Source organism: Dendrobates tinctorius, unplaced genomic scaffold (genome assembly GCF_039654945.1).
Source record: "Dendrobates tinctorius isolate UK_male_01 unplaced genomic scaffold, ASM3965494v1 ptg000099l, whole genome shotgun sequence".
Lineage (NCBI taxonomy): Eukaryota > Metazoa > Chordata > Amphibia > Anura > Dendrobatidae > Dendrobates > Dendrobates tinctorius.
In genome coordinates, this window is record NW_027361767.1 from 6851034 (window position 1) to 6877687 (window position 26654).

The 26654-nt window shown below is 48.2% G+C and overlaps 3 protein-coding genes across 5 annotated transcripts; 1 reads left to right on the forward strand and 2 right to left on the reverse strand.

The window, feature by feature from the left end:
- Positions 1–3860: 3860 nt before the first annotated feature.
- Positions 3861–25997, forward strand: YIPF2 (Yip1 domain family member 2). 3 transcript variants are annotated; one of them, XM_073587528.1, is made up of 9 exons: positions 3861–4113; positions 6031–6307; positions 21811–21950; positions 22026–22106; positions 22982–23069; positions 23466–23582; positions 23660–23826; positions 24994–25176; positions 25746–25997. In XM_073587528.1, exons 3-9 carry the CDS (start codon positions 21906–21908, stop codon positions 25836–25838), a joined length of 774 nt encoding a protein of 257 aa, XP_073443629.1. In that variant the 5' UTR covers positions 3861–4113; positions 6031–6307; positions 21811–21905; the 3' UTR covers positions 25839–25997. The 3 variants fall into 3 exon arrangements, with proteins under 3 accessions (XP_073443629.1, XP_073443627.1, XP_073443628.1); XM_073587526.1 differs by lacking the exons at positions 3861–4113; positions 6031–6307 and adding an exon at positions 19248–19434; XM_073587527.1 differs by lacking the exons at positions 3861–4113; positions 6031–6307; positions 24994–25176; positions 25746–25997 and adding exons at positions 19248–19434; positions 24690–24983.
- LOC141099305 (dynein light chain Tctex-type protein 2B-like) lies at positions 4898–13181 on the reverse strand. The gene is made up of 4 exons (XM_073587530.1): positions 12309–13181; positions 8853–8957; positions 6863–6919; positions 4898–5665 (listed from the first exon to the last, which is right to left on the reverse strand). The coding sequence occupies exons 1-4, from the start codon at positions 12393–12395 to the stop codon at positions 5318–5320; spliced, it is 597 nt and encodes a 198-aa protein (XP_073443631.1). The 5' UTR covers positions 12396–13181; the 3' UTR covers positions 4898–5317.
- Positions 15443–19216, reverse strand: TIMM29 (translocase of inner mitochondrial membrane 29). The gene is made up of 2 exons (XM_073587529.1): positions 18894–19216; positions 15443–16332 (listed from the first exon to the last, which is right to left on the reverse strand). Exons 1-2 carry the CDS (start codon positions 19063–19065, stop codon positions 15743–15745), a joined length of 762 nt encoding a protein of 253 aa, XP_073443630.1. The 5' UTR covers positions 19066–19216; the 3' UTR covers positions 15443–15742.
- Positions 25998–26654: the final 657 nt, after the last annotated feature.

The window sequence follows — 26654 nt, forward strand, 5'->3', positions numbered from 1 at the left end:
CCCCTATGTCTACATCAAGGAGTGTCCCAGAGATTAGGACCTCGAGCCGTGCAGTGACCCCTATGTCTACATCAGGGGTGTCTCAGAGATTAGGATCTCGGGCAGTGCAGTGACCCCCTATGTCTAGATCAGGGGGTGTCCCAGAGATCGGACCTTGAGCCATGCAGTGACCCCTATGTCTACATCAGGGGGTGTCCCACAGAGATCGGACCTCGAGCCGTGCAGTGACCCCCTATGTCTACATCAAGGAGCGTCCCAGAGATCGGACCTCGAGCCGTGCAGTGACCCCCTATGTCTACATCAGGGGGTGTCCCAGAGATCGGACCTCGAGCCGTGCAGTGACCCCCTATGTCTACATCAAGGAGTGTCCCAGAGATCGGACCTCGAGCCGTGCAGTGACCCCTATGTCTAGATATGGGGGTGTCCCAGAGATCGGACCTTGAGCCGTGCAGTGACCCCTATGTCTACATCAGGGGGTGTCCCAGAGATCGGACCTCGAGCCGTGCAGTGACCCCCTATGTCTACATCAAGGAGTGTCCCAGAGATAGGACCTCGAGCCGTGCAGTGACCCCTATGTCTAGATCAGGGGGTGTCCCAGAGATCGGACCTCGAGCCGTGCAGTGACCCCTGTGTCTACATCAGGGGGTGTCCCAGAGATTGGACCTCGAGCCGTGCAGTGACCCCTATGTCTAGATCAGAGGGTGTCCCAGAGATCGGACCTCAAGCCGTGCAGTGACCCCTATGTCTACATTAGGGGGTGTCCCAGAGATCGGACCTCGAGCCGTGCAGTGACCCCTATGTCTACATCAGGGGGTGTCCCAGAGATCGTACCTCGAGCCGTGCAGTGACCCCCTATGTCTAGATATGGGGGTGTCCCAGAGATCGGACCTCGAGCCGTGCAGTGACCCCTGTGTCTACATCAGGGGGTGTCCCAGAGATCGGACCTCGAGCCGTGCAGTGACCCCTATGTCTAGATCAGGGGGTGTCCCAGAGATCGGACCTCGAGCCGTGCAGTGACCCCTATGTCTACATTAGGGGGTGTCCCAGAGATCGGACCTCGAGCCGTGCAGTGACCCCTATGTCTACATCAGGGGGTGTCCCAGAGATCGTACCTCGAGCCGTGCAGTGACCCCCTATGTCTAGATATGGGGGTGTCCCAGAGATTAGGACCTCGGGCCGTGCAGTGACCCCCTATGTCTACATCAGGGGGTGTCCCAGAGATTAGGACCTCGAGTCGTGCAGTGACCCCTATGTCTACATCAGGGGGTGTCCCAGAGATTAGGACCTCGAGTCGTGCAGTGACCCCTATGTCTACATCAGGGGGTGTCCCAGAGATTAGGACCTCGAGTCGTGCAGTGACCCCCTATGTCTACATCAGGGGGTGTCCCAGAGATTAGGACCTCGAGTCGTGCAGTGACCCCTATGTCTACATCAGGGGGTGTCCCAGAGATTAGGACCTCGAGTCGTGCAGTGACCCCTATGTCTACATCAGGGGGTGTCCCAGAGATTAGGACCTCGAGTCGTGCAGTGACCCCTATGTCTACATCAGGGGGTGTCCCAGAGATCGGACCTCGAGTCGTGCAGTGACCCCTATGTCTACATCAGGGGGTGTCCCAGAGATGGGACCTCGAGCCGTGCAGTGACCCCTATGTCTACATCAGGGGGTGTCCCAGAGATTAGGACCTCGAGTCGTGCAGTGACCCCCTATGTCTACATCAGGGGGTGTCCCAGAGATTAGGACCTCGAGTCGTGCAGTGACCCCCTATGTCTACATCAGGGGGTGTCCCAGAGATTAGGACCTCGAGTCGTGCAGTGACCCCCTATGTCTACATCAGGGGGTGTCCCAGAGATTAGGACCTCGAGTCGTGCAGTGACCCCTATGTCTACATCAGGGGGTGTCCCAGAGATGGGACCTCGAGTCGTGCAGTGACCCCTATGTCTACATCAGGGGGTGTCCCAGAGATTAGGACCTCGAGTCGTGCAGTGACCCCTATGTCTACATCAGGGGGTGTCCCAGAGATGGGACCTCGAGCCGTGCAGTGACCCCTATGTCTACATCAGGGGGTGTCCCAGAGGTCGGACCTCGAGTCGTGCAGTGACCCCTATGTCTACATCAGGGGGTGTCCCAGAGATTAGGACCTCGAGTCGTGCAGTGACCCCTATGTCTACATCAGGGGGTGTCCCAGAGATGGGACCTCGAGTCGTGCAGTGACCCCTATGTCTACATCAGGGGGTGTCCCAGAGATCGGACCTCGAGTTGTGCAGTGACCCCTATGTCTACATCAGGGGGTGTCCCAGAGATGGGACCTCGAGCCGTGCAGTGACCCCTATGTCTACATCAGGGGGTGTCCCAGAGATTAGGACCTCGAGTCGTGCAGTGACCCCCTATGTCTACATCAGGGGGTGTCCCAGAGATTAGGACCTCGAGTCGTGCAGTGACCCCCTATGTCTACATCAGGGGGTGTCCCAGAGATTAGGACCTCGAGTCGTGCAGTGACCCCTATGTCTACATCAGGGGGTGTCCCAGAGATGGGACCTCGAGCCGTGCAGTGACCCCTATGTCTACATCAGGGGGTGTCCCAGAGGTCGGACCTCGAGCCGTGCAGTGACCCCCTATGTCTACATCAGGGGGTGTCCCAGAGGTCGGACCCCCACAGATCATTGAATGTTGGGATTGGGGGTTGTCGGAGGACACTGGCTGTTCAGCCGTAGCCACTTTTCACCACGATTTTCTCTCCAGCTCCTTTAACAGAAACCATGAAATAATCAGTTTTTATTATTTTATTTTTATGGTCCCTGTTTCATGTTTTTTTGCTTCCACCGACTATAAATAAAGTTATTACTTCCTGAATTGTTTTTATTCATGACCTTAGTGGAGATTTCCTAACCCCCACGCGTGTTTATTACAGGACAGCGTCTCTAGTCCTCAGGTAACTTCTCCTCACAGCCTTTGTTTCCACAAGAATGGAGCGGCCTCCCTAACCAAGATGGCGGCGCAGGCCTCAGCACGCCGGCCACGTGACACCGAGGGGCGTGACAAAGGGGGGCTGGAGAATGAGTAAGGGGCGTGTCCACTCATTCATTCGCCGGCTGCCAATCAGCTGCTGGATGCGGCGTCTCACAATCTCGGGCGAGGCTTGAACCGCACTGGGCGAGAGTGACGCATGCGCAGTCAGTGCTCCACTGCGGCTGAGGAGGAGAACGTGACAGAGCCCCTCCAGCCCTTGGGGTAGTAGTTGGCCTTTCTGTGATATATTAATGGAGTTGTACAGGTCACCACCGGTGTGACCCCACTTCCAGGATTGGCACCCCATCCCTGGCTCAGAAAGGATGGGGTGTAAAAGCAAGTGATGGCAGAAGGTTACAATGTGTTCGTCTGTAACTGGGGCAGCGCCACTTATCAAAGCCCCGGTCCATCTTCAGCGTAATACAGCCAGAAAGAAAAAACTACAGTATTTTTTTTATACAAAATTTGCATACATTTGCATACATCTTCCTTGTGAATGTCCCTTTAACACAAATATGCCCCTTTAAGAAAATATTAAAGGGATTTTTCCATTGTGTCATGAGCTGAACTCGGGCAGAGCTGCTGAGCTCAGTGATTGGCTGCAGCGCTGTTGATGTGACAGGTAATAACAGGCCCTGGGATCAGCGGCTTAGCGTTAGACCTGGGGAGGGTGAATAAGGCACAGCTGTGTGTTGGTAGCCGCCACTTGGGTACGTAGGTGTTGAGGGACGGCCTGCAGCGGTTTCTGCTTTGATGACACACGTGGCGGACAGCTGGCGCCTTGTCCTGGTGTGTGGACGCTCCATCACTGCCCCTGACCACTAGGGGGCAGGCATTGTGGCCCTGCGGTGGAGATAAAGCCGCCCCCGTTCTCCATCTCCGTGCCTGCAGGTTGTGGGGGCAGAACAGCAACTGGAAAATGTGTTGGGTGGATGATGATCGAGGCTCATTCCTCTCCAGTGAGCACATGACGGCGTGAGTCTGCAGGGAGGCACGCCGTCATCTCAAAGGGGGTCTCCACTACTGGTAAAAGAACAGCCTCATCAACCTGGCTGGTGGCGCCAGTAATCCCGACCAGCTCCTAGCTTCCTCCTCTGATGAGACAGGTGAGGGGCAATACATGACCGCTGCAGACAATCAGTGATGACTGATCAGCTGCAGCAGTTCTGGGTGATCCAGTGGCCAAGTGATGCAGCACCACTGGTGGGAGTACAGGATACTGATACTAAGGGTGCAGGATAACGACGCTGATAATCGAGGTACATGATACCATGATACTGAAGGTGCAGGATAATCACACTGACACTTGGGGTAAAAGATAATGACACTTGGGTACAGGATAATGACACTGACACTGGGGGTGCAGGATAATGACGCTGACACTGGGGGTGCAGGATAATGACGCTGACACTCGGGGTGCAGGATAATGACGCTGACACTTGGGGTACAGGATAATGACACTGACACTTGGGGTGCAGGATAATGACACTCGGGGTACAGGATAATGACACTGACACTGGGGGTGCAGGATAATGACACTGACACTGGGGGGGCAGGATAATGACACTCGGGGTACAGGATAATGACGCTGACACTGGGGGTGCAGGATAATGACACTGACACTTGGGGTGCAGGATAATGACACTCGGGGTACAGGATAATGACACTGACACTGGGGGTGCAGGATAATGACACTGACACTGGGGGGGCAGGATAATGACACTCGGGGTGCAGGATAAGGACGCATTTGATATTTGAGGTACCACTACGTCCCTCGTCCTCCCCGGCCTTCCATTGTCCGCCTATGCTCCCATTGCTCCAGTCATACAGGTGTGAATGTTATCGGGCATGATGCAGGATCGCTGCGCTCCGGACTCTGAGGTAAATCTGTAACGAGACACTGGAGGTTTATTGGATCATATTACAGATCACAATCACGGTCGGATACTCGTGTGACGTCCAGAGATGGGGGGTCGGGGCTGACAGCGGTTTTCGGGGTTATTACATATATATGTGGCTTTTGGCTGTCTTTGTGCCGCCATGGACATTGGGGGCTGTGTGCAGACCATCAGATTCCAATACAGGGGGCTGTGTAATGGACATCCTTAGTGCCCACTGATTAACCCTTTATGAGCACCTGAAAACCCCATGTCCCCACAACTACTAGAAACAGCAGAGCCTGACAAGTCCATTTTTCCCGCCATAGTTTCTTTGGCTGCGGGCAGAGCAATGTCCTTGGCCCCACAGCCGGGGTTACACTGACGACATACAGGACATATAGTGACAGTCATATAGTAGGCTCACGCGGTGTCACTCGCAGAATACCGTGTATACAGACACCACACAGAACAGACTATCATTCTGGTACACGTGAGCTGCATAATTGTCAGCGTGGGGGTCCCAGAGGCAGCGGCTGACCACTTTGATGTCTTCCTGCCCTCTCTCGCCCATGGTGGCCACACACAGCATCTTGTATCGTGCAGGTAACACCTTCTTCACCTGGATCCTGATCTCCTCGCTGATCTCCTTCACTAGCGATGGCACTTTTTGGGGGTCATAAGTGGTGCCCCCCAACCGTAACGGGAGGTAACTTTCCAGAATGTTCCTTATGGCGGAGACCTGGACTTTCTCTGGTGGCCGAGAGGCAAAAGACGGAGGCTGTGGGGGGTTAGAGAAAGTAGAAAAGATCACTACATGGCTAAGTCGTCCCAGCGGGACCCTCTTCACCTTCAATTTTTCCTCCTTCCTCTAACTAAAAATTTTAAACTTCTTGTTTGATACCGTTATATCGGGTTATTCTACTTTTTTACAGTATGGGCTGCAGTTTTTTATTGGTACCACTTTTTGCCCCATGACTTTTTTTTTTTTTTTTTGAAGGGGTAAAGTAACCAAAAAGATGTGGTTTTGCTATTTCAATTGCACACATGGTGATAATATAATTAAAAAATAAAAATATTTTATTTATTTATTATTTGTATTCTTATTTAATTTTGTTTTTTTTATTCTTTGGATTTTATTTACAGGATAAAGTAGTCGATTTGGACGTTTATAATTTTTTAAATTTTTCACATTTTTTATTTGTCTCCTCTTGGGGACTCGGATGATTTTCCAACCTCCTGAAAGTCACGGTCAGAATGGACAGCGGCACCTAAAGCGGTTACACTACTGCGATCGGAGCGAGCAGTTAGTCCTGAGTCCTCGCCTTAGATACCATATGTTGGGTTCTTTAAACCGAAGCCTGGGCAGAGTGCGCCCCCCCTCAGTCACCATGGACCCCCGGATTGCTGGCGCCACCCCTGAGTAAGTAGTATGACGAATGGTATAATAACAGGAGCGTGGGGTGATCGAAGCCCTATTAATATCCATCTTTCTTCAGTTCAGCAGGACACTATAAAAAAAAAAAAGCATTTATTATTTTGGGAAAAATGTCCCCATATTTAATACATGGGCCCTTTAAGTAAAATTTCTTTTCTTCAGAACTGCAAAAAAAAAAGTCACCCCGGCTACGTTCTATTGTTGCCATGGCTACGGAATTTGATGAAGTTCCGAGGCTTTTTCACTGCTTAACTCAGAACGCTGGCAAATCTCGTCGCCATGGCAACGACAGCATGGGCCCGGGAGTTGTGGCGCGTATACAATGTCAGCGACCATCGAGGCGCTCGCGACACGCGTATATAGCGCCCGTAAGGAAGGTGACTGGTTTGAGGGGAAGAGGCATGCATGTTTCACAGTGGGGGTGGTCTATGAGGAATTCATGTTTGGGGGGGCCACATCTGGTATATATCATGTCTACCCCCCGTTTATGATCCAAATGCTGCCCTGGTGGTACCCAAAGGGCAAGATGGCATCACTCACCTGAGGTTCTACTATTTCAATCTTCTTCACCAGCGCCACTTTCTGGGCTCGTCTCTCCTAACCGAGATACAAGGGTATGAGTACAGCATGGCTGCCATCATCAGGAACAGGGAACGGGGAGATTTAAGGTCTAAGAAGCCATTGACTGCAGCATGGCAGGGGCACCCCCATAATCAGTGCTGGCCTAAGTGCGCCAATTAAGAGTGCATGTAAACTCTAAAAGTGACCTCATTAATAGTGGCAGCAAAGGAGTATTCCTATAAAGATTGGCAATGTACCAGCATACCATGACAGTGCCAGCCTAAGCGTGCCCAAGTAATCAGTGTCAGCCTGAGAGTAATCACGTAAGCAGTGCTATAATGCCCTATAACCAGTGTCAGTCAAAGAGTGATCATATACAGTAACTAGTACCCCTCCAGCCTCATAGTGATCACAAAAGCTGTACCAAAGTGCCCCTATAACCAGTGTGAGACAATGGTCATATAACTAGTGCCCCTCCAGCCTCATAGCGATCACATAAGCAGGTCCTAAGTGCCCCTATAATCAGTGTCAGACAGTGGTCATATAACTAGTGCCCCTCCAGCCTCATAGTGATCACATAAGCTGTACCAAAGTGCCCCTATAACCAGTGTCAGACAATGGTCATATAACTAGTGCCCCTCCAGCCTCATAGCATCACATAAGCAGGTTCTAAGTGCCCCTATAACCAGTGTCAGACAGTGGTCATATAACTAGTGCCCCTCCAGCCTCATAGCGATCACATAAGCAGGTCCTAAGTGCCCCTATAACCAGTGTCAGACAAAGAGATCATATAAGCAGTACCAAAGTACTCCTATAACAAGTGCTTTATAGAGAGTGATCACATAAGCAATGACTGAGTGCCCCTCTAAAAAAAATGTAAGCCTCAGTGATCACAAACATTGCCAAAGTGCCCCTATAACCAGTTTCAGACAGAGTGAACACATACGGAGTACCAAAGCACCCCTTTAACCAGTTTCACACAGTGATCACATAAGCAGTGTCATAGTCCCCTTATAACCAGTGTCAGAATTCCCCTCTAAATAGTCTGTCATGCTATAAGCAGTGCTAGTGTCCCTATATACAGTGCTAGACTGAGAGCAATGATATAGGACAATGACTGCGCTATAAAAGAGTCAGCCTGAGAAATGCTAATGTTTCTCTATAACCAGTGCCAGACAGGAATTGTCCCTATAAACTATCACTGTCCACAGACTGCTGATAATAAGAATACAATGCAGGGAATGGCCCCATAATCAGTGCAGTGACCATGCACCCCGATTAATTGTGTCAGATAGCGAATAGCCCAATATCCGCTGTCGGAATCTCCCCTGTAAACAGTGCGTCTATAAACTGTCAACCTGCATGGCCCCCATACACAGTGCCAGACAAAATGAGCAATATCTCTGCTGCCAGGAAGAGACGTGGGAAGCCAAAAAGTGGCTCTTCAGGTCCACTGAGCAGTGAATATGGTCTGACTACAGAACTGGTCCCATAATAACTCCTGTAGATGGATGTCCGTCACCGAGCTGCCCATCATGTCACGTGTATCTGAAGCCGCAGTTCGCCATTCATCTGCTGTAAGTACTTTATCATAATACACAATATTATTATTTCCCTTTTATAGCCTGCAGGTGGCGCTGTCTCCACTACTACATAATGTGGCTAAGGAAAAATGGACTCTTTCTAGGCAGTGACTGGAATTAGTGCTGACCCCTACTGGTGAAAAGTGGTATTACAAAATATCGAAATAATCATAGCGTAATGATATGTTGTAATATTAAACCTTATAATATACTTTGTTCTTTTTGACATGTCACATGCTCGCCGTCCACAAAAGTCTCAACCCCTACTTATCGGAATTTATAATGCCCCCCCATTACCCATTGCCGGCAGCCCTCTTCACTGCCGGCCAAATTACTCCCTTGCATCACAAGTTCATCCTGATCCACCTGGTTCATGCTAGACTTACCTTCAGGTTCTTGGTCATTCTTTGGGCAGCGAGCAGACCGGTAAGACTCCAAGATGCTTGATTAATGATGGACACATTACCCAGGAAGGGCTTACTCCTTATAGGCTACACATGGGAAAAGTGCGGCATTATTTCATTTACTCGCTCATTAATCCTAGGTGCAATAGAATCATACTTGGCTTATTCCAGCACGGCTGGAGTAAGGTTATAATGCTACATGTCATGGAGAAGAGAAATAAAAAATCCGATATCACAGGCGGTAATCACAATAGTTAGGGGTTCTGTGTGTTTCCTGCCCAAAAAAAAGGCGCTAATGTATTCAGGGAAGATAATTTCCAGTAGGCAGACTGGACGTCTCCAGCCCACACCAGGGACATCACATGGAAATGCAATATTTCCAGGACATACCTACAATACTCTGATACCAACACTATCCATGGAGAGATCTGTGATCGGGGGACATATTCGCTTCTGTGGGTTCAAGTGCCAGGATTTTCAGCCTTGGGAAAACACAGAAATGTAATATCTGAATTATGGATAGATCATAGTCAGGATGGTGAAAGCACTGTACATAGGAGGCAATGTGCGGGGCTCACCCTGTATACAGGAGGCTATGTGCGGGGCTCACCCTGTATACAGGAGGCTATGTGCGGGGCTCACCCTGTATACAGGAGGCTATGTGCGGGGCTCAGACTGTACATAGGAGGCTATGTGCGGGGCTCACCCTGTATACAGGAGGCTATGTGCGTGGCTCAGACTGTATATAGGAGGCTATGTGTGGGGCTCACCCTGTATACAGGAGGCTCTGTAAATAGGGGATGTGTGGTCTCATACTGTATATGGGGGCTATGTGCAGGCTCATACTGTATACGGGAGGCTATATGGGTCTCACACTGTATATAGTAGGCTATGTGCGGGCTCACACTGTATATAGGGGATGTGTGGGGGCTCATACTGTACATACAGTTAGGTCCATATATATTTGGACACATTTTTCTAATTTTGGTTCTAGACATTACCACAATGAATTTTAAACAAAACAATTCAGATGCAGTTGAAGTTCAGACTTTCAGCTTTCATTTGAGGGTATCCACATTAACATTGGATGAAGGGTTTAGGAGTTTCAGCTCCTTAACATGTGCCACCCTGCTTTTAAAGGGACCTAAAGTAATTGGACAGATTAAATAATTGTAATTAAAATGTTCATTTCTAGTACTTGGTTGAAAACCCTTTGTTGGCAATGACTGCCTGAAGTCTTGAACTCATGGACATCACCAGACGCTGTGTTTCCTCCTTTTTGATGCTCTGCCAGGCCTTCACTGCGGTGGTTTTCAGTTGCTGTTTGTTTGTGGGCCTTTCTGTCTGAAGTTTAGTCTTTAACAAGTGAAATGCATGCTCAATTGGGTCGAGATCAGGTGACTGACTTGGCCATTCAAGAATATTCCACTTCTTTGCTTTAATAAACTCCTGGGTTGCTTTGGCTTTATGTTTTGGGTCATTGTCCATCTGTAGTATGAAACGACGACCAATCAGTTTGGCTGCACTTGGCTGGATCTGAGCACACAGTATGGCTCTGAAGACCTCAGAATTCATTCGGCTGCTTCTGTCCTGTGTCACATCATCAATAAACACTAGTGACCCAGTGCCACTGGCAGCCATGCCTGCCCAAGCCATCACACTGCCTCCGCCGTGTTTTACAGATGATGTGGTATGCTTTGGATCATGAGCTGTACCACGCCTTCACCATACTTTTCTCTTTCCATCATTCTGGTAGAGGTTGATCTTGGTTTCATCTGTCCAAAGAATGTTCTTCCAGAACTGTGCTGGCTTTTTTAGATGTTTTTTAGCAAAGTCCAGTCTAGCCTTTTGATTCTTGATGCTTATGAGAGGCTTGCACCGTGCAGTGAACCCTCTGTATTTACTTTCATGCAGTCTTCTCTTTATGGTAGATTTGGATATTGATACGCCTACCTCCTGGAGAGTGTTGGTCACTTGGTTGGCTGTTGTGAAGGGGTTTCTCTTCACCATGGAGATTATTCTGCGATCATCCACCACTGTTGTCTTCCGTGGGCGCCCAGGTCTTTTTGCATTGATGAGTTCACCAGTGCTTTCTTTCTCAGGATGTACCAAACTGTAGATTTTCGAAACAATCACTGACCTCAGGGAGACCAGTCAAAGAAAACACTGCGGCAGCCGGCAAAGGCGCTCAATCAGTGAAATCCTAGGTGCATTGCTCCCTGGGAAATACGAATATGCAAATAAAGTCCGTGGAGCCTCATTTAAGAGTCTCAAACACGGGACTGTAGATTTTGCCACTCCTAATGTTGTAGCAATTTCTCGGATGGTTTTTTTTCTGTTTTTGCAGCTTAAGGATGGCTTGTTTCACCTGCATGGAGAGCTCCTTTGACCGCATGTTTCCTTCACAGCAAAACCTTCCAAATGCAAGCACAACACCTCAAATCAACTCCAGGCCTTTTATCTGCTTAATTGAGAATGACATAACGAAGGGATTGCCCACACCTGTCCATGAAATAGCCTTGGAGTCAATTGTCCAATTACTTTTGGTCCCTTTAAAAACAGGGTGGCACATGTTTGTGGATACCCTCAAATGAAAGCTGAAAGTCTGAACTTCAACTGCATCTGAATTGTTTTGTTTAAAATTCATTGTGGTAATGTCTAGAACCAAAATTAGAAAAATGTGTCCAAATATATATGGACCTAACTGTATGTACATTATGAGCCCCCACACATCCCCTATATACAGTGTGAGCACGCACATAGCCTACTATATACAGTGTTTAGAAAAATGTTGTCTCTGTCCAAATATATATGGACCTCGCTGTAGGAAGCTATGTGAAGGCTCATACCGTAGATAGGGGATGTGTGGGTCATACTGTATATAGGGGGGCTATGTGCAGGCTCATACTGAATATAAACGAGGCTATGTGTGGGCTCATACTGTAGATAGGAGGCCATGTGGGGGCTCACTGTATATAGGGGATGTTAAAATACTTCATTCTGCTCAATATTAAGGCACGCAATTATTAAAATAAAATCATAATTAATATTGAGCAAAAATAACTTCAGCCTATTGGTTGGGCCTCCACAGCAGTCATGGACTGTCCAGTGGGCTCTTGGGAAAATTAATTGCCCCCACCCCAGGATTGAGCCTGTAATCTCTACTATAATCTCTGCTTCATGGTCCGAATTTGGATCGTGAGGGCCGGAGCGGCCGGGGGTCTCCCTCCTGACCCGAACATTACACTGTTGAGTTTGGAACAGGTGAGTCGTGGCCGGGCCGGACCCCTGACCACGAATGTGCGGCAGGTAATGAGGTCACGCGGGGTCACATATAACCTGCAGATATCCTCACGTATTCTGTAGCTCGTCAGGCTTGTAATAAGCTTATAACGCTACAGCAGACATTATAATGTTACAGCTCAGTGAAGACTTTACCATTTTCGGCCCCGATTTGTCAGCATTGTCCAGGCTGATCCGCACGCTGGCCACAGAGGATCTTTTCCCACTGGTCTTGGATGCCATGGTGGCCGGCAGCGTCCCCTCTCCAGGCAGCGGCACGGCGGCGTTGTGTTGGGAGACACGGCTGCTGGTAAATACAGCGCTGTGTACCTGGAGGAGGAGAAGCCGTCGTGTGTCACCTGCGCTCTGACAACTAAGCCTTTATGTCAATAACCAGAGCCGAGCGGCAGCGGAAGGGTGCGCTCCATTCAGAGGGGAAAGCCGGGACACAAAGGGTAACCAGGGCTCCGAGAAAGGAGGCACGAAAAACACAGACCCCACCTGCCAGGAAAGCAGGGGTTGTAATGTGTGAGTATCACCTAGTGCTGCCCCCCCAGAGACAGAAGCCATTCTAGTCAGGGCCATAATGGACAGTAGCCAGCGTCTGGGAAAGCTGGAGACAATCAGCATGTCCGATGCCCATAGAGTTGTGTCTGTACATCCGGCCCCTCGTCCACCGGCGTATGACATCGGGCCCCTCCGGTCTATAACCTCCTGCCCCTTATCCCCCCAGTGTATACCCTCTGGCCCCCCACCATGCCATCCACCCTTACAACCAGAACGGCCGGTGGTGCAGAACTCACTGATACCAGCGCGGTTCTGTAATAAGGGCCACCGGGGTAACAAGTCTGTCCCTGACATTTCTTCCTCCTGACTCTTCCCCCATCACCTGTGAGTGATATTATTGAGAAGTGGAAGGAACCGCAGCAACTCAGCCACAAAGTGCAGACCCCGTAATGTTATAGAGCGGGGGGCCGAGTGCTGAGGAGCAGAGGCCAGAAAACTCACAAACGCTCTGCTGACCCCATAACTGCAGAGTCCAGACCTCCTCTGGAATAACATCAGCACAAACACTGCACCCCCGCCGGGAGCTTCATGGCAGAGCAGCTACATGCAGCCGTACATCAAGCACAAGGCGGAGCGTCGGATGCAGTAGTGTAAAGCCTCCATCACTGGACTCTGGAGGAGACGTGTTCTGTGCAGTGACAGACCACACCGCACTATCTGCGTCTGATGGAGGAGTCTGGGTTTGTGGATTCCAGAAGAACGTTACCCCTTGACAACACTGGGCCCGCTGTACCGACGGTGGAGGAGGATAATGCTCTGCGCTTATCAGGGGTCGGCGTTGGGCCCTTAGTTCTACTAAAGGGAAGTCTTACATTTTCAGCATAAGACATTGTGACAAATGTATCTTCCAGCTTTCTGGTATGTTTGGTGAAGACCCTTTTCTGTTCCCCATGACTGTGCTCCATACAAATATTGAGGGGGAATTTGGTGGAAGAAGTTGACCAGCTGAACAGAGACTGTGAGCCCAGCCTCCCCCCCCCAACATCAGGGTCTAACCTCCAAAATCCCTAGACGCTCAGGTCAGTGCACCTAAAATATAAGCCCCTATGACTGGGCCAAAACCTCACCCCCTATGCTGTAAGGATTGCAGGCGCAGTTTCCTCCCTCTCTTTTAGGGTCCGGCTGGCCCCGGCCTGATACAGCAGTGATGCAAGTACCTGGTTACACAAACAGTCCTGTCCAGACACGACCTGGATAATCACCTACAGATCAGAGGAGAGATACGGCCGAACAACAAGCTATTCACACGGCGGGATCTACTGTGCCGGAGAGTAATCCGCTGTGCCGGAGTAATCCCGCCTGGGTGTGCTGCACTGCTATACTGTGTGCACAACCTCCATATAATACCGGAGGGCGGGCGAAGCTTTACCTAGTGGTCACAAATATAGTGTACTCTAGTATTAAGCCCTCAGCAAAATAACCAGGACCTGCTCATCCTGAACCTCCTGTTGCATGCAAAATCCTCTCCCAAGATATTTTCCCTGTGACCCAAACGATCAGACATGTCAAAATCTATCTGCCCCATCTTTCTCTCAGCGCATTGCAAGACCTCCCATACACAAAAGAAGACAGTTTGGGGGGGGGGGGGGAGGCATTAATGTAATCTCCTCTGACCTCGCTCAGTACCAGATGTGCACTGAACTACGACTCCCAGCATTACCTGTAAAGCTGCAAGCCCTCACCTGACACCGCCGCTCCCCGGCTCTGACGATACAACCTCTTATTATAAAGCTCTTAATTAGCGCTATTAATTCCACCGCCGCCTTAATTACGGTGACAGCTCCGGTTGCCACGGTAACGTTTTATCCACATTGTTCCGCTCATTCTCAGCTTTTCTTGTTTAATGGAGGATCATTAATGTCAGGTCTAACCCCCCCCCCCCCCCACCCACCGGATCATAAAGGCCGAGCGTAAGCTATTACCCTCTGTTATCAGCCAGAGCAGGGAGAGGAGCAGAGCGTCGCTCTTACACAGTCCCGCCGGAGAGGAAGGTTATTGTGGGTGGGGGATATTCCACCCCGCAGGAAGCACTAATGCTGCATGTCGTACAGAGGAGGGGGGAGGTCATAGAGGGGCGCACACGTGCATGGCCACTTTTGCGGGGGGCAAACGCCATTGCTGCTGGCCCCAATAAGCCGTACCTATTCATTGGCAAAAAAACAAACAAAAACAAATCACTTATGGTGTTTGCTGCAGAATGAGTTAACTGAGAATCTATAAGGGAGCTCTGTAGGCTATGTGCATAAGGAGTTTTTTTTTCCCAGCAGAATCTCTTCCAAATCTAAAAACTCCTCAAACACTCAGACATTTCCACTCAGCTGCAGTGTGAATGCTCCTTGAAGCCATGTTCCCAAGTATTTTTTTGTTTTTTTTACGCCTAGAAAACTAGGAGAAAAAAAAAAAAAAAAAAAGCTAAAATTTGAGCTTAACGCTTTTTTTTCCATAAATACACAGTCAAGAGAGCCAATCTTGGCTGTAGAGAAAAAAATGCTGAGTGTGAACATAGCCTTATTCTTCATCTGTCTTTTCCTGAGCTTTTCCTACCCGATTTATGACCAAGACAGAGTTCAATCTGCAAAAAAAAAAAAAAGCCTATAAAAGCAAATTGGGGAACATTTTTTTTATGAAATCCAACTTCATAAGTAATTCTAAAAAAAATAAAAAATAAAAATACCTTTTATATTGACCTGAATAGCAACACAGACTGCCCTCTAGTGGCAATAACTGGTATAAAACAATATGTATTTATTCCTAGAGCATAGTGTGGTACGCCAGGCTGTGATAAAGAACAGACACTGCTCTTTGGCCGGGATGGTGCCGTTTCTATAAAAAGCCGCCATGTTTTCTAGTCGTGGACAGCCCCTTTCAGAACAGGTGTCCCATCCCCTCATCAGCTTCTTTCCACTGTAGAGCAGCACGGCTTGCGCTACAATGGATGCCGGTGTGATCAGAGCCACGCTCCTCCAGCAATCTGCACCTATAAATACACAGCAGTCTGGATAGTATACAGCCCCCCGATCCCATCACTGGAGGTCTTCACACATAACAACCGGCTGGAATTTGAGCTCATAGAGTTTCTCGTTTTCCTCCGAGTGGAGATCATTATAGGCGATGGTTTTCATGCTGGGAGGAAGGTGACGGAACTCGTCTTCATTGATGTCAAAGTCCTTCATCTTATTCCTAAGAAGCCACCAGCGTCCGAAGAAGCCAACGTCCAGGACCCGGCCGGGAAAGTCCGACACGCGGGGCTGCAGGTGCGGGCACTGGGTGGTGTACAGATCGCAGGCCGGGTCACACGGAGCCTCGTACACCAGGGACAAACCCAGCAGCTTCACGTGTCGCAGGCGGCCCTGCTGGCTCAGGGCGAGGAGATACTGCACGTGGCCATCAGACGTCCCGCTCCTCGTCCAAGGCGAAAGGAGGAGAAGACATGCCGACGCTTCCAGGAGGGAGCACTGGAAAGAGTCCTCAGAGGGGGCTGTAGACGAGCAGACCCCCACCCCTGCCAGCAAGGACAGATACACCGAGGCCTTAAAGGGGCGCTCCCTGGCTCCCACTACAATATCCTTACAGGCTTCCTTATAATCACGCAGGAGGCTCCTCGTCCAGATAACTGAGGAAAAGCAAGAGAGAAAATAAGTACATAGGGGGCAGTATTACAGTAGTTATATTCTTGTACATAGGGGGCAGTATTACAGTAGTTATATTCTTGTACATAGGGGGCAGTATTACAGTAGTTATATTCTTGTACATAGGGGGCAGTATTACAGTAGTTATATTCTTGTACATAGGGGGCAGTATTACAGTAGTTATATTCTTGTACATAGGGGGCAGTATTACAGTAGTTATATTCTTGTACATAGGGGGCAGTATTACAGTAGTTATATTCTTGTACATAGGGGGCAGTATTACAGTAGTTATATTCTTGTACATAGGGGGCAGTATTACAGTAGTTATATTCTTGTACATAGGGGGCAGTATTACAGTAGTTATATTCCTGTACATAGGGGGCAGTATTACAGTAGTTATATTCTTGTACATAGGGGGCAGTATTACAGTAGTTATATTCTTGTGCATAGGGGGCAGTATTACAGTAGTTATATTCCTGTACATAGGGGGCAGTATTACAGTAGTTATATTCTTGTACATAGGGGGCAGTATTACAGTAGTTATATTCCTGTACATAGGGGGCAGTATTACAGTAGTTATATTCTTGTACATAGGGGGCAGTATTACAGTAGTTATATTCTTGTACATAGGGGGCAGTATTACAGTAGTTATATTCTTGTACATAGGGGGCAGTATTACAGTAGTTATATTCTTGTGCATAGGGGGCAGTATTACAGTAGTTATATTCTTGTACATAGGGGGCAGTATTACAGTAGTTATATTCTTGTACATAGGGGACAGTATTACAGTAGTTATATTCTTGTACATAGGGGGCAGTATTACAGTATATTCTTGTACATAGGGGGCAGTATTACAGTAGTTATATTCTTGTGCATAGGGGGCAGTATTATAGTAGTTATATTCCTGTACATAGGGGGCAGTATTACAGTAGTTATATTCTTGTACATAGGGGGCAGTATTACAGTAGTTATATTCCTGTACATAGGGGGCAGTATTACAGTAGTTATATTCCTGTACATAGGGGGCAGTATTACAGTAGTTATATTCCTGTACATAGGGGGCAGTATTACAGTAGTTATATTCTTGTACATAGGGGGCAGTATTATAGTAGTTATATTCTTGTACATAGGGGCAGTATTATAGTAGTTATATTCTTGTACATAGGGGCAGTATTATAGTAGATATATTCTTGTACATAGGGGGCAGCATTATAGTAGTTATATTCTTGTACATAGGGGCAGTATTATAGTAGTTATATTCTTGTACATAGGGGGCAGTATTATAGTAGTTATATTCTTGTACATAGGGGGCAGTATTATAGTAGTTATATTCTTGTACATAGGGGGCAGTATTATAGTAGTTATATTCTTGTACATAGGAGCAGTATTATAGTAGTTATAGTCTTGTACATAGGGGCAGTATTATAGTAGTTATATTCTTGTACATAGGGGGCAGTATTATAGTAGTTATATTCTTGTACATAGGAGCAGTATTATAGTAGTTATAGTCTTGTACATAGGGGGCAGTATTATAGTAGTTATAGTCTTGTACATAGGGGGCAGTATTATAGTAGTTATAGTCTTGTACATAGGGGGCAGTATTATAGTAGTTATATTCTTGTACATAGGAGCAGTATTATAGTAGTTATATTCTTGTACATAGGGACAGTTTTATAGTAGTTATATTCTTGTACATAGGGGGCAGTATTATAGTAGTTATATTCTTGTACATAGGAGCAGTATTATAGTAGTTATATTCTTGTACATAGGGGGCAGTATTATAGTAGTTATATTCTTGTAAATAGGGGGCAGTATTATAGTAGTTATATTCTTGTACATAGGAGCAGTATTATAGTAGTTATATTCTTGTACATAGGGGGCAGTATTATAGCAGTTATATTCTTGTACATAGGAGCAGTATTATAGCAGTTATATTCTTGTACATAGGGGGCAGTATTATAGTAGTTATATTCTTGTACATAGGAGCAGTATTATAGTAGTTATATTCTTGTACATAGGGGGCAGTATTATAGTAGTTATATTCTTGTAAATAGGGGGCAGTATTATAGTAGTTATATTCTTGTACATAGGAGCAGTATTATAGTAGTTATATTCTTGTAAATAGGGGGCAGTATTATAGTAGTTATATTCTTGTACATAGGAGCAGTATTATAGCAGTTATATTCTTGTACATAGGGGGCAGTATTATAGTAGTTATATTCTTGTACATAGGAGCAGTATTATAGTAGTTATATTCTTGTACATAGGGACAGTATTATAGTAGTTATATTCTTGTACATAGGGGGCAGTATTATAGTAGTTATATTCTTGTACATAGGTGCAGTATTATAGTAGTTATATTCTTGTACATAGGGGCAGTATTATAGTAGTTATATTCTTGTACATAGGGGGCAGTATTACAGTTTTGTGCTGATCAGTCCCTGTCGGAGTTGCTCGGTTGCACTCAGTGATCTGTCAGTGTCAGCCCTGTCCCACGTCTTCCTCCTATACTATATCGCCTACATCGTCTATGGCCACCACTCACCCATCTTCTTGTCCTTCATTCGCTCCCAAAACCCCGGCTTGGTTTCTGCAGCCACTGCAGTAGCAGACCCGGAGCACGACCTCCTGAATACGACTCCTACACATCTCCCGGCCATGTCTGTCCTACAACACCGGAGCCACTTCCGGTTTCCGTACACTCTCAGTCTGTGCATCCTAATACTTTTCCCTCCATGGAACAGTAGCCCTTTGTAGAAGTTCCGTTATTTTTGTGCCGGGAAGAATGTTCTATTTAACTATTACACAGGGAGGGTCCATTTACTTCTAATGATCCATTTATTACCCATGAGATCTGCGGCGCTTCCAGTGGAGGATGCGGACTCTGTGTGATGCTTATAATTACCCTTATAGATGTAGGCCAGTGGTGGGATGGCGGTAAAGTCCTCCCCCAGTGTTATTGAGCAGTTGGTGCAGTCCTCGTTGTGGTGACGCGGCCGCTGAGCTGCTGGCAGTGCGGTGGTCACATGACCTGGGGCATGTCGCGCCGATGAAGATGGCGGCTGCCGACCAACTGCAATTCCAAGGTAACGACAGGAGCGCGGATAGGCGGCTGTTATAGTATTATGCATTTATACAGCGCCATTTATTCCATGACGCTTTACATGTGAAAAGGGGAAATATAGACAAGTATAGTAAACGTGTGTAAAGGTACTGTCACACTTAGCGATGCACCAGCGATCCCGACCAGTGATATGACGCGGTCAGGATCGCTGGTGCATCGCTAAGTGGTCGCTAGTGAGCTGCTACACAGGCAGATCTCACCAGCTGGGGACGGGGGTCGCTACTTACCTGTCACACCAGGCGATCCTGCGTCCTCCCGCCCGGCTCCATGCGTCGCTCGTCCTCACAGCAGGAAGTGACCGACGAGAAACAGTCCTGAACGTTCTCGCGCGATCAGCGATAATCAGCGGGGGAGCCGGTCGTAGGTAAGTATCAGACACAGAGATATCGCTAGCAATATCGCTATAACGTCACTAGTTATAGCGATATTGCTAGCGATATCTCTTAGTGTGACAGGGCCTTTAGACAAGGGACACACAAGTACATAAGGAGAGGGGGCCCTGCCCGCGAGGGCTCACAGTCTACAGGGATGGGTGAGGATACAGTAGGAGAGGGTAGAGCAGGTCGTGCGGTGGATCAGTAGACCGAGGATCGTTGCAGGCTGTAGGCTTGTCGGAACAGGTGGTCCTTCAGGGTCTTCTTGAAGGTTTCCGTTGATCGTGAGAGTCTGATGTGTTGCGGCAGAGAGTTCCAGAGTATGGGGGAAGCACAGGAGAAGTCTTGTATGCGGTTGTGGGAAGAAGAGATAAGGGGGGAGTAGAGTGTGTGTGTGTATGTATATATATATATATATATATATGTGTGTGTGTGTGCTGTGACGTAGCAGGGGCCGGGAACACAATGGGGATACAGTGGCCTCACACTGCGGGACAACTCTTCATTTTTTGCTCCTTCTCCCAAGAAGATGTGACCGATGCCATTAATCTTTTATTTTTTATTGTATTAGTTTTGTTGCTTACAACCTTACGATCTGTTTTACTATCTTTTTTTTTTCCCCCATAGTATTTTTTTTCTTCGGGAAGCTGGTCACCCTCATGGGAGAAATCGTTTCAGGTTTCTTTAGTTTGATATTTTACAGAGATTGGAGATGAGAGAATCAACTCTCAGGAGCTTGGTGCAGCCGCCACATCAGCAAATTTTGTGACCACCTGCCGGCAGCCGTGTGACACCCCCTCTGCTCTGCTGGCGTCTCCGGCCCGTCTTCCCTTCCCCTGCCGCCGTCCCCGGGTCGTCTTCCCATCCCCGGCCCGTCTTCCCTTCCCCTGCCGCCGTCCCCAGCCCGTCTTCCCTTCCCCTGCCGCCGTCCCCGGCCCTTCTTCCCTTCCCCTGCCGCCGTCCCCGGACCTTCTTCCCTTCCCCTGCCGCCGTCCCCGGACCTTCTTCCCTTCCCCTGCCGCCGTCCCCGGACCTTCTTCCCTTCCCCTGCCGCCGTCCCCGGCACGTCTTCCCTTCCCCTGCCGCCGTCCCCGGCCTGTTCCCGTCCCCGGCCCGTCTTCCCTTCCCCTGCTGCCGTCTGATCTGCAGCATCATTGTTGCAGTATATCATAGTAATAATAATATTCACAGCCTCCTTTGAAGCTCAGCCAGTGGTGATGACGAAGATAACGAAAGAGGGGGCTTTGACTAAGCCCCCATGGGGGCATGGCATGCCACTGGCATACCGCAGTCTCGTTTATGGATGACCCGTCGGGATCATACTGCTTACCTGCTGCTGTTAGTGACTGACTTGGGCGATTGGACCCAAGGCTCAGATCGCTGATAACAGGGAACAGTAAAGTGCATAGATAGATGCCCATGTGTCATGATCCAGACCGGGTTTTCCCTGGTCTGGTCATGTCAGGGGTTAACGTTTCTCTGCCTTGTTCTGGTGTCAGGTTGGCTATTTCTCTGTGCTGCAGGCAGTGTCAGTAATATGTTCTGTCTACGGCGTGAGTAGCTGACTCTGGGTATACCCTGATTTGTCCTGCTGTACTTTGCTGACTGTGCCCGTGTCTGTTCATTCCTCTCTCCCTGTCCCGTCTCAGTGTTTCCATTCATGTTTGGACTTCCCGGTACCCAACTCAGCTTTGGCTCTGACCTGATCCCGTCTCTTGCTTCTGACCGGTACTGACCTTTTTGGTGTTCCTCTGACTCTGCGTTTGGTATTTCTCTTGGTACTACGCTACTCTCTGGTATTGACCCGGCTTGACTATTCTGCTGCCACCTGGTGGTCGCCTCGCTGCAGTTCTGCTGGTGTGCTCTAAGCAGTATTTCAGTGTTCCCTCCACTCTGCTGCCATTTTGTTGAGTTTGCATTTACCCGCAGAGCTGCAGCGTGACATCATTTCCCTCTCTGTGCAGAGTTCGATGAGGCAGCGGATCTACTCGCTGAAACTCCAAATGCTGCAACAAAGAGTGTGAGCGAGGAGACAAGACCCCAGCATGCCACGCTACAGATGGGAGGTGACAGCGAGGAGGAGGGTGAGACGGATCAGACTGAGGTACGCAGCCCCTTGTGTAACAACCAGAGACATTGACCTCCCTGTGAGATCTCACTGTCTGTTCTTTGTTCTCAGCTCCTCGCACCTCAGAAGAAAACCTCCAGCTTCTGGACCTTCCAGTACTACCAGGACCTCTACGATGTAGACACCTCCCAGGTGGGTCCTCCACATATCCGCCCTCAGGGCGCAGTCAGTCGGCCATATTACTCGGACGAGGATCGCATTGCAATGCTCGGACTGGCCGTCGGCTCTCTTCACCTGAGCTGGACAGCGTGTATTTGTATGCATCTCACGTGTGAGTTGGAAGAGCCGATGGCCAGTCCGAGCATTGCGATGCGATCCTCGTCCGAGTAATACAGCCATCTGCCTGCACCCTTATATTCATAAAGATGCCATTATTTGGATGCTCGTTGGAGAGCGACTTCTTATTTTTGGACGGGCATAAGGTGTAACATCCATGGCACCTATCTTGTGTCCCACAGGATAATACTGAGAGTGACCGTCCTGGGAGCTGCGGGTGTATTATCATTAGAATATTAATCCTTTAATTAAACAGGCGCAAATCGATTCACAAGACCCCACCCCCCACCCCAACGGCCCGGTCAGTCGCCCGTAGTCACCAGACCAGAACCCTGCAAAACGCCTCCTACCTGCCGCCATCTTGGCTTCTCTTTTGATGTGTAGCCCTGGTACAACATCGTCGTTGCTGGACTGGAAATGAGAACAGGAGTCGGGATGGCGGCAGGTAGGAGGCGTTTGGCAGGGCTTCCGTCCAACGGTCACAGACGACTGATCTGACCGCTGACTCAGACTGCTGCAAATTATTTCTCTCATCTGTACCTTTCAAAACCTTTTACTTTTAAAGGGAATGTCCAGAGTTGCTTTCTTCCAGATAGCTCCTTTAATAGTACGTTGTGTTGAGCAGGTCGCACCAGCCATTGCGTGGTGGTCGTGCCGTTATCGGCTGGTGCCGGCTGTAAGATAGATACAGCGGTGCCCCCGACTGGTAAAATAATAATTTCTCTCATCAGGTGCTCGACCGGATCCGCGCGTCCTTCATCCCGATGCCTGGAAAGAACTTTGTCCGACATCACCTCCGAAATAATCCCGATCTGTACGGTGAGTGTGCATGGCGCAAAGTCAACCCGCTCCTGCCACCATGAAGACATAGGCGGGAATTTAAAGGGTTGTCCGGCCAGAATGACTTTAAAGTCCTGTTGTTAGTATAGGTCATTAATGTGAGATTGGTGGGGGTCCGACACCCCAAATCCTCATCTGTTATAGGCTCCGGACAGAAGGAAGTGTTGAACGGCGTGGCAGCTGAGTTGCAGCTCCGTTCATTTCTTATATATTGCTGCCTCTGGAGTCTGTAACAGCTGAACAGTGGGGGTGCCAGGTGTCAGTCCAAACCGATATGATAGAGCAGATCCCCTTTAATAAGGCAGTCCGTTTATACCCCCAACAGAGTAAGGTGCTCTTATCTGCCCTCTATAATAATTTGTGCCCTCTTGTTAGGACCTTTTTGGATTTGCGCCACATTGGTGATCACCGTCACGGTGATGGGGAACCTGGCGACCTTTATTCAGATGCACGGCCTCCCGGGCTACAACTACAGCCCACAGTTCCACAAAGGTGGGTGTGAGTCAGCGTTACATGACGTGGGGGGTGATTCCGGCCTTGTCACCAATCTGTCCACTTCGCCCCCGTAGTTACAGTGGCCGGCATCATCATATACAGCTACGCCTGGCTGGTGCCTTTAGCTCTCTGGGGGTTTCTTCAGTGGCGGAAAGGAGTGAGCTCAGCAGTGGACACCTACAGCTTCATGGAGACAGTCTGTGTCTATGGCTATTCCCTGTCTGCGTACATCCCATCCACAGTGAGTACGGCCTGCCCCGATGTCTCTCTATACCCTACATGTGTGGGAGAACCGGAGATGTCACCTGTGAACAGCAACACAACGCTAAGGCCCAAATATTCAGGGGAGATATGTCCCTGTTCCGTCCACCAGGGGTCACAGACTGTCCTTGCATGGGAAACACCTGGAAAACCGCAGTGATCGTTAACTACTCATGGACAGCCATGAACTTTCAGGTTCACATTCAACTCTACAGTGATGTTCCAAAATATCACTGCATAGCTGAGCAACTGTGCGCAATCATGTAGTTGTGAGAGCGGAAAACCAGTTGTCAGACTCCCCCATAGAAACGGCGGTTCCTCCTCTTGACCCAGCGGTCATGTGATTGCTGGGTCTAAAGAGGGAGCAGGAGCTGCTAGTTTACAGGATGCTCTGCAGCCAGGAGGCTGAGTTTTCCCTGTAACCGGGGCTAATTTCCAAACCTCAGTTACAGGGGAAATAAGATAAAGTATCTAAATGCTGCAAAGCCCACCTGGAGATCATTTTTTTTTATTTTTTTTTTTATGACCTTATAAGGGGGCAAAATATAAAATATGTGAAATAAATGGAAAAATAAATATAAAGTACATTTAAAAAAGGAACAAAAAAAAGCCGCTATAAATTCATATCACTATTACTGGCCCCAGTACAGAAAAGAAACCACATTTTTTCAGATATTTTACTGGTCCATTTTGGTTATTTGCAAATGATAATAAAAATACAGTCTGTTTTTCATACTTTTTTTGTTTGTTTTTTTTTTCCCACTGGTATCAGCAAAAAAATAGACTATGACATAAAAATGAATCTCCATAAATGTGTCCAAACGAGAATTTTTTTTTTCCCAGCTCTTAAACCTGCATGTGCGAGGAAAAAAAAAACCCAAGAAACTTGAACATGTGCCTGGTCAGATAGGGAGGGGCTCATTTGGGATGGCTAACCACTCAGATGCTGCGGTCAACAGCAAGTGCACTATCTCAAGGTGTTCGACAGGTGGAGGGGGCTTCGCTGTCAGCCCCTTATCAGCATTCCCATAAGAGCTGGAGTCCTAGCAATGTCCCTGAATGAGGAGGAGGATCTGACTGCAAATGGTCTGTGTGCAGACTGATACCATGGAGACACCACATTTCCTTACCGTATTTCTCCTGTCAGGTTCTCTGTGTGCTTCCTTATGAGATTTTCCGCTGGATCATCCTCCTGGTGGCAATGTGTCTCTCTGGCTTCGTCCTTGTCCTTGCTTTCTGGCCACAGGTTCGCAAAGACAATAAAATGGTGGCAGTGGGCATGCTCGTGGGCATGGTACTAATGCACGTGCTCCTGGCCATAGGCTTCAAGGTATGTCTAACCTCATGGGCTGTGATCTGCCAGCGTCACACATGGATCCTGTCTCTGCCCCCATCTATTTAAGACCTTGGTAGGCAAATGGATAGGGATGGGGGGGCCATTCTGATTGGCTACACCTTGTCGCAGTGGGATGGTTTTTACGGTGGTTTATTTTCTTTAGCCCCAAAAATATGCATGTAAAAAAAAAAAAAAATCTTGGGCGTCACTAAAAATTTAGCCCAGTCTCTCTTTTCCAGGCTCTTTCGTTTCTCTGCCCGTTCATCATTAATGCATGCGGCCATAAATCGGCCAAGAGCGCGGAAAAAGGCTGACTGACAGATTCCCGGTTAACTCATTCTGCAGCCAGTGTCAAATACTGCAATATTTTTAATAAACACCCCAATTCAAAAAAAAAAATGATTTGTAGCAAAAAATGCATGCACCTAAGTAAAATAAAGCCTTGTCCCAAAAGCTGGTCACCCCCTTTTCAATGATTATTTTTTCCCCTATGAACTTCCCTGTAATGTGCATGGACACAACAACAATCAGTAATGGAGATTTTTTTTTGTTTGTTTGTTCAGGAATATTTTTTCTACAAACCAGAAAGCATCAACTCGCCGGCACCGAGCGCCGCTGCACCTACCAAGGGTCACATCACGACACTCAAGGTGTAACTGCCTGGCGGAAGAGACCAGAATGAGCATGGCCTGTTGTAAGGTCTTGTGCGGTCCTCTGGAGGGCGCCGCACTCCTTATCTACTTTTATTTTTATTGGCTGAGATTATTTACTGACATATAGTTAATTATTCTTAATAAAAAGATTTTTCTCATCTACATTCTGGCTATTGATGCCCTGCTGGCAGGAGGATCTGATGACAACCGCCTGGAATGGGCAGCCTCATTCTGCATGCCATATTGTGCCAATTATCGCTAGGTCGACATCAGGTTTTTATTTAAAAATTGTAGAACACCCATAGACTATATACATTCTGACGGTCCCCACTTAACTCTGCACTGACGTTATAAAACATAGATGCAAAGTGAATTGCTTGCAGGAGATCGTGCAGCTGTGGAGGCAGGGAGTCGGCTGTTAGACACAGACTCCCCCATAAAAGAAGAAACATGATTTATTACCAAGACTACCTTCTTGATCTCTGTATACATAGCCCCGAACTAGTGCTTAGGTATACAGTATAGGAAGCACTGACAGCGCCTCATCCTCCCATACACAGCGGTCATGTGTGGGTCATAGGATACTTGGTTTGGTCTGCTATGCAGTCAGGAGACCAAATTTCCATTGTAACTGGGGATAATATAGCAACCCCAGTTACAGAGGAAATCAACGGTGAAAGGAATGTTGTAAAATGTTAAAATGCCTAAATGAGGGCACAGTGCATAAATTAAATGCAAAACACATAATATGATGGGCTGCGAGCTTTCCCAATCTGACACTGATACCCTAATGTGACAAATATAGAAGTGTTTTTTTTT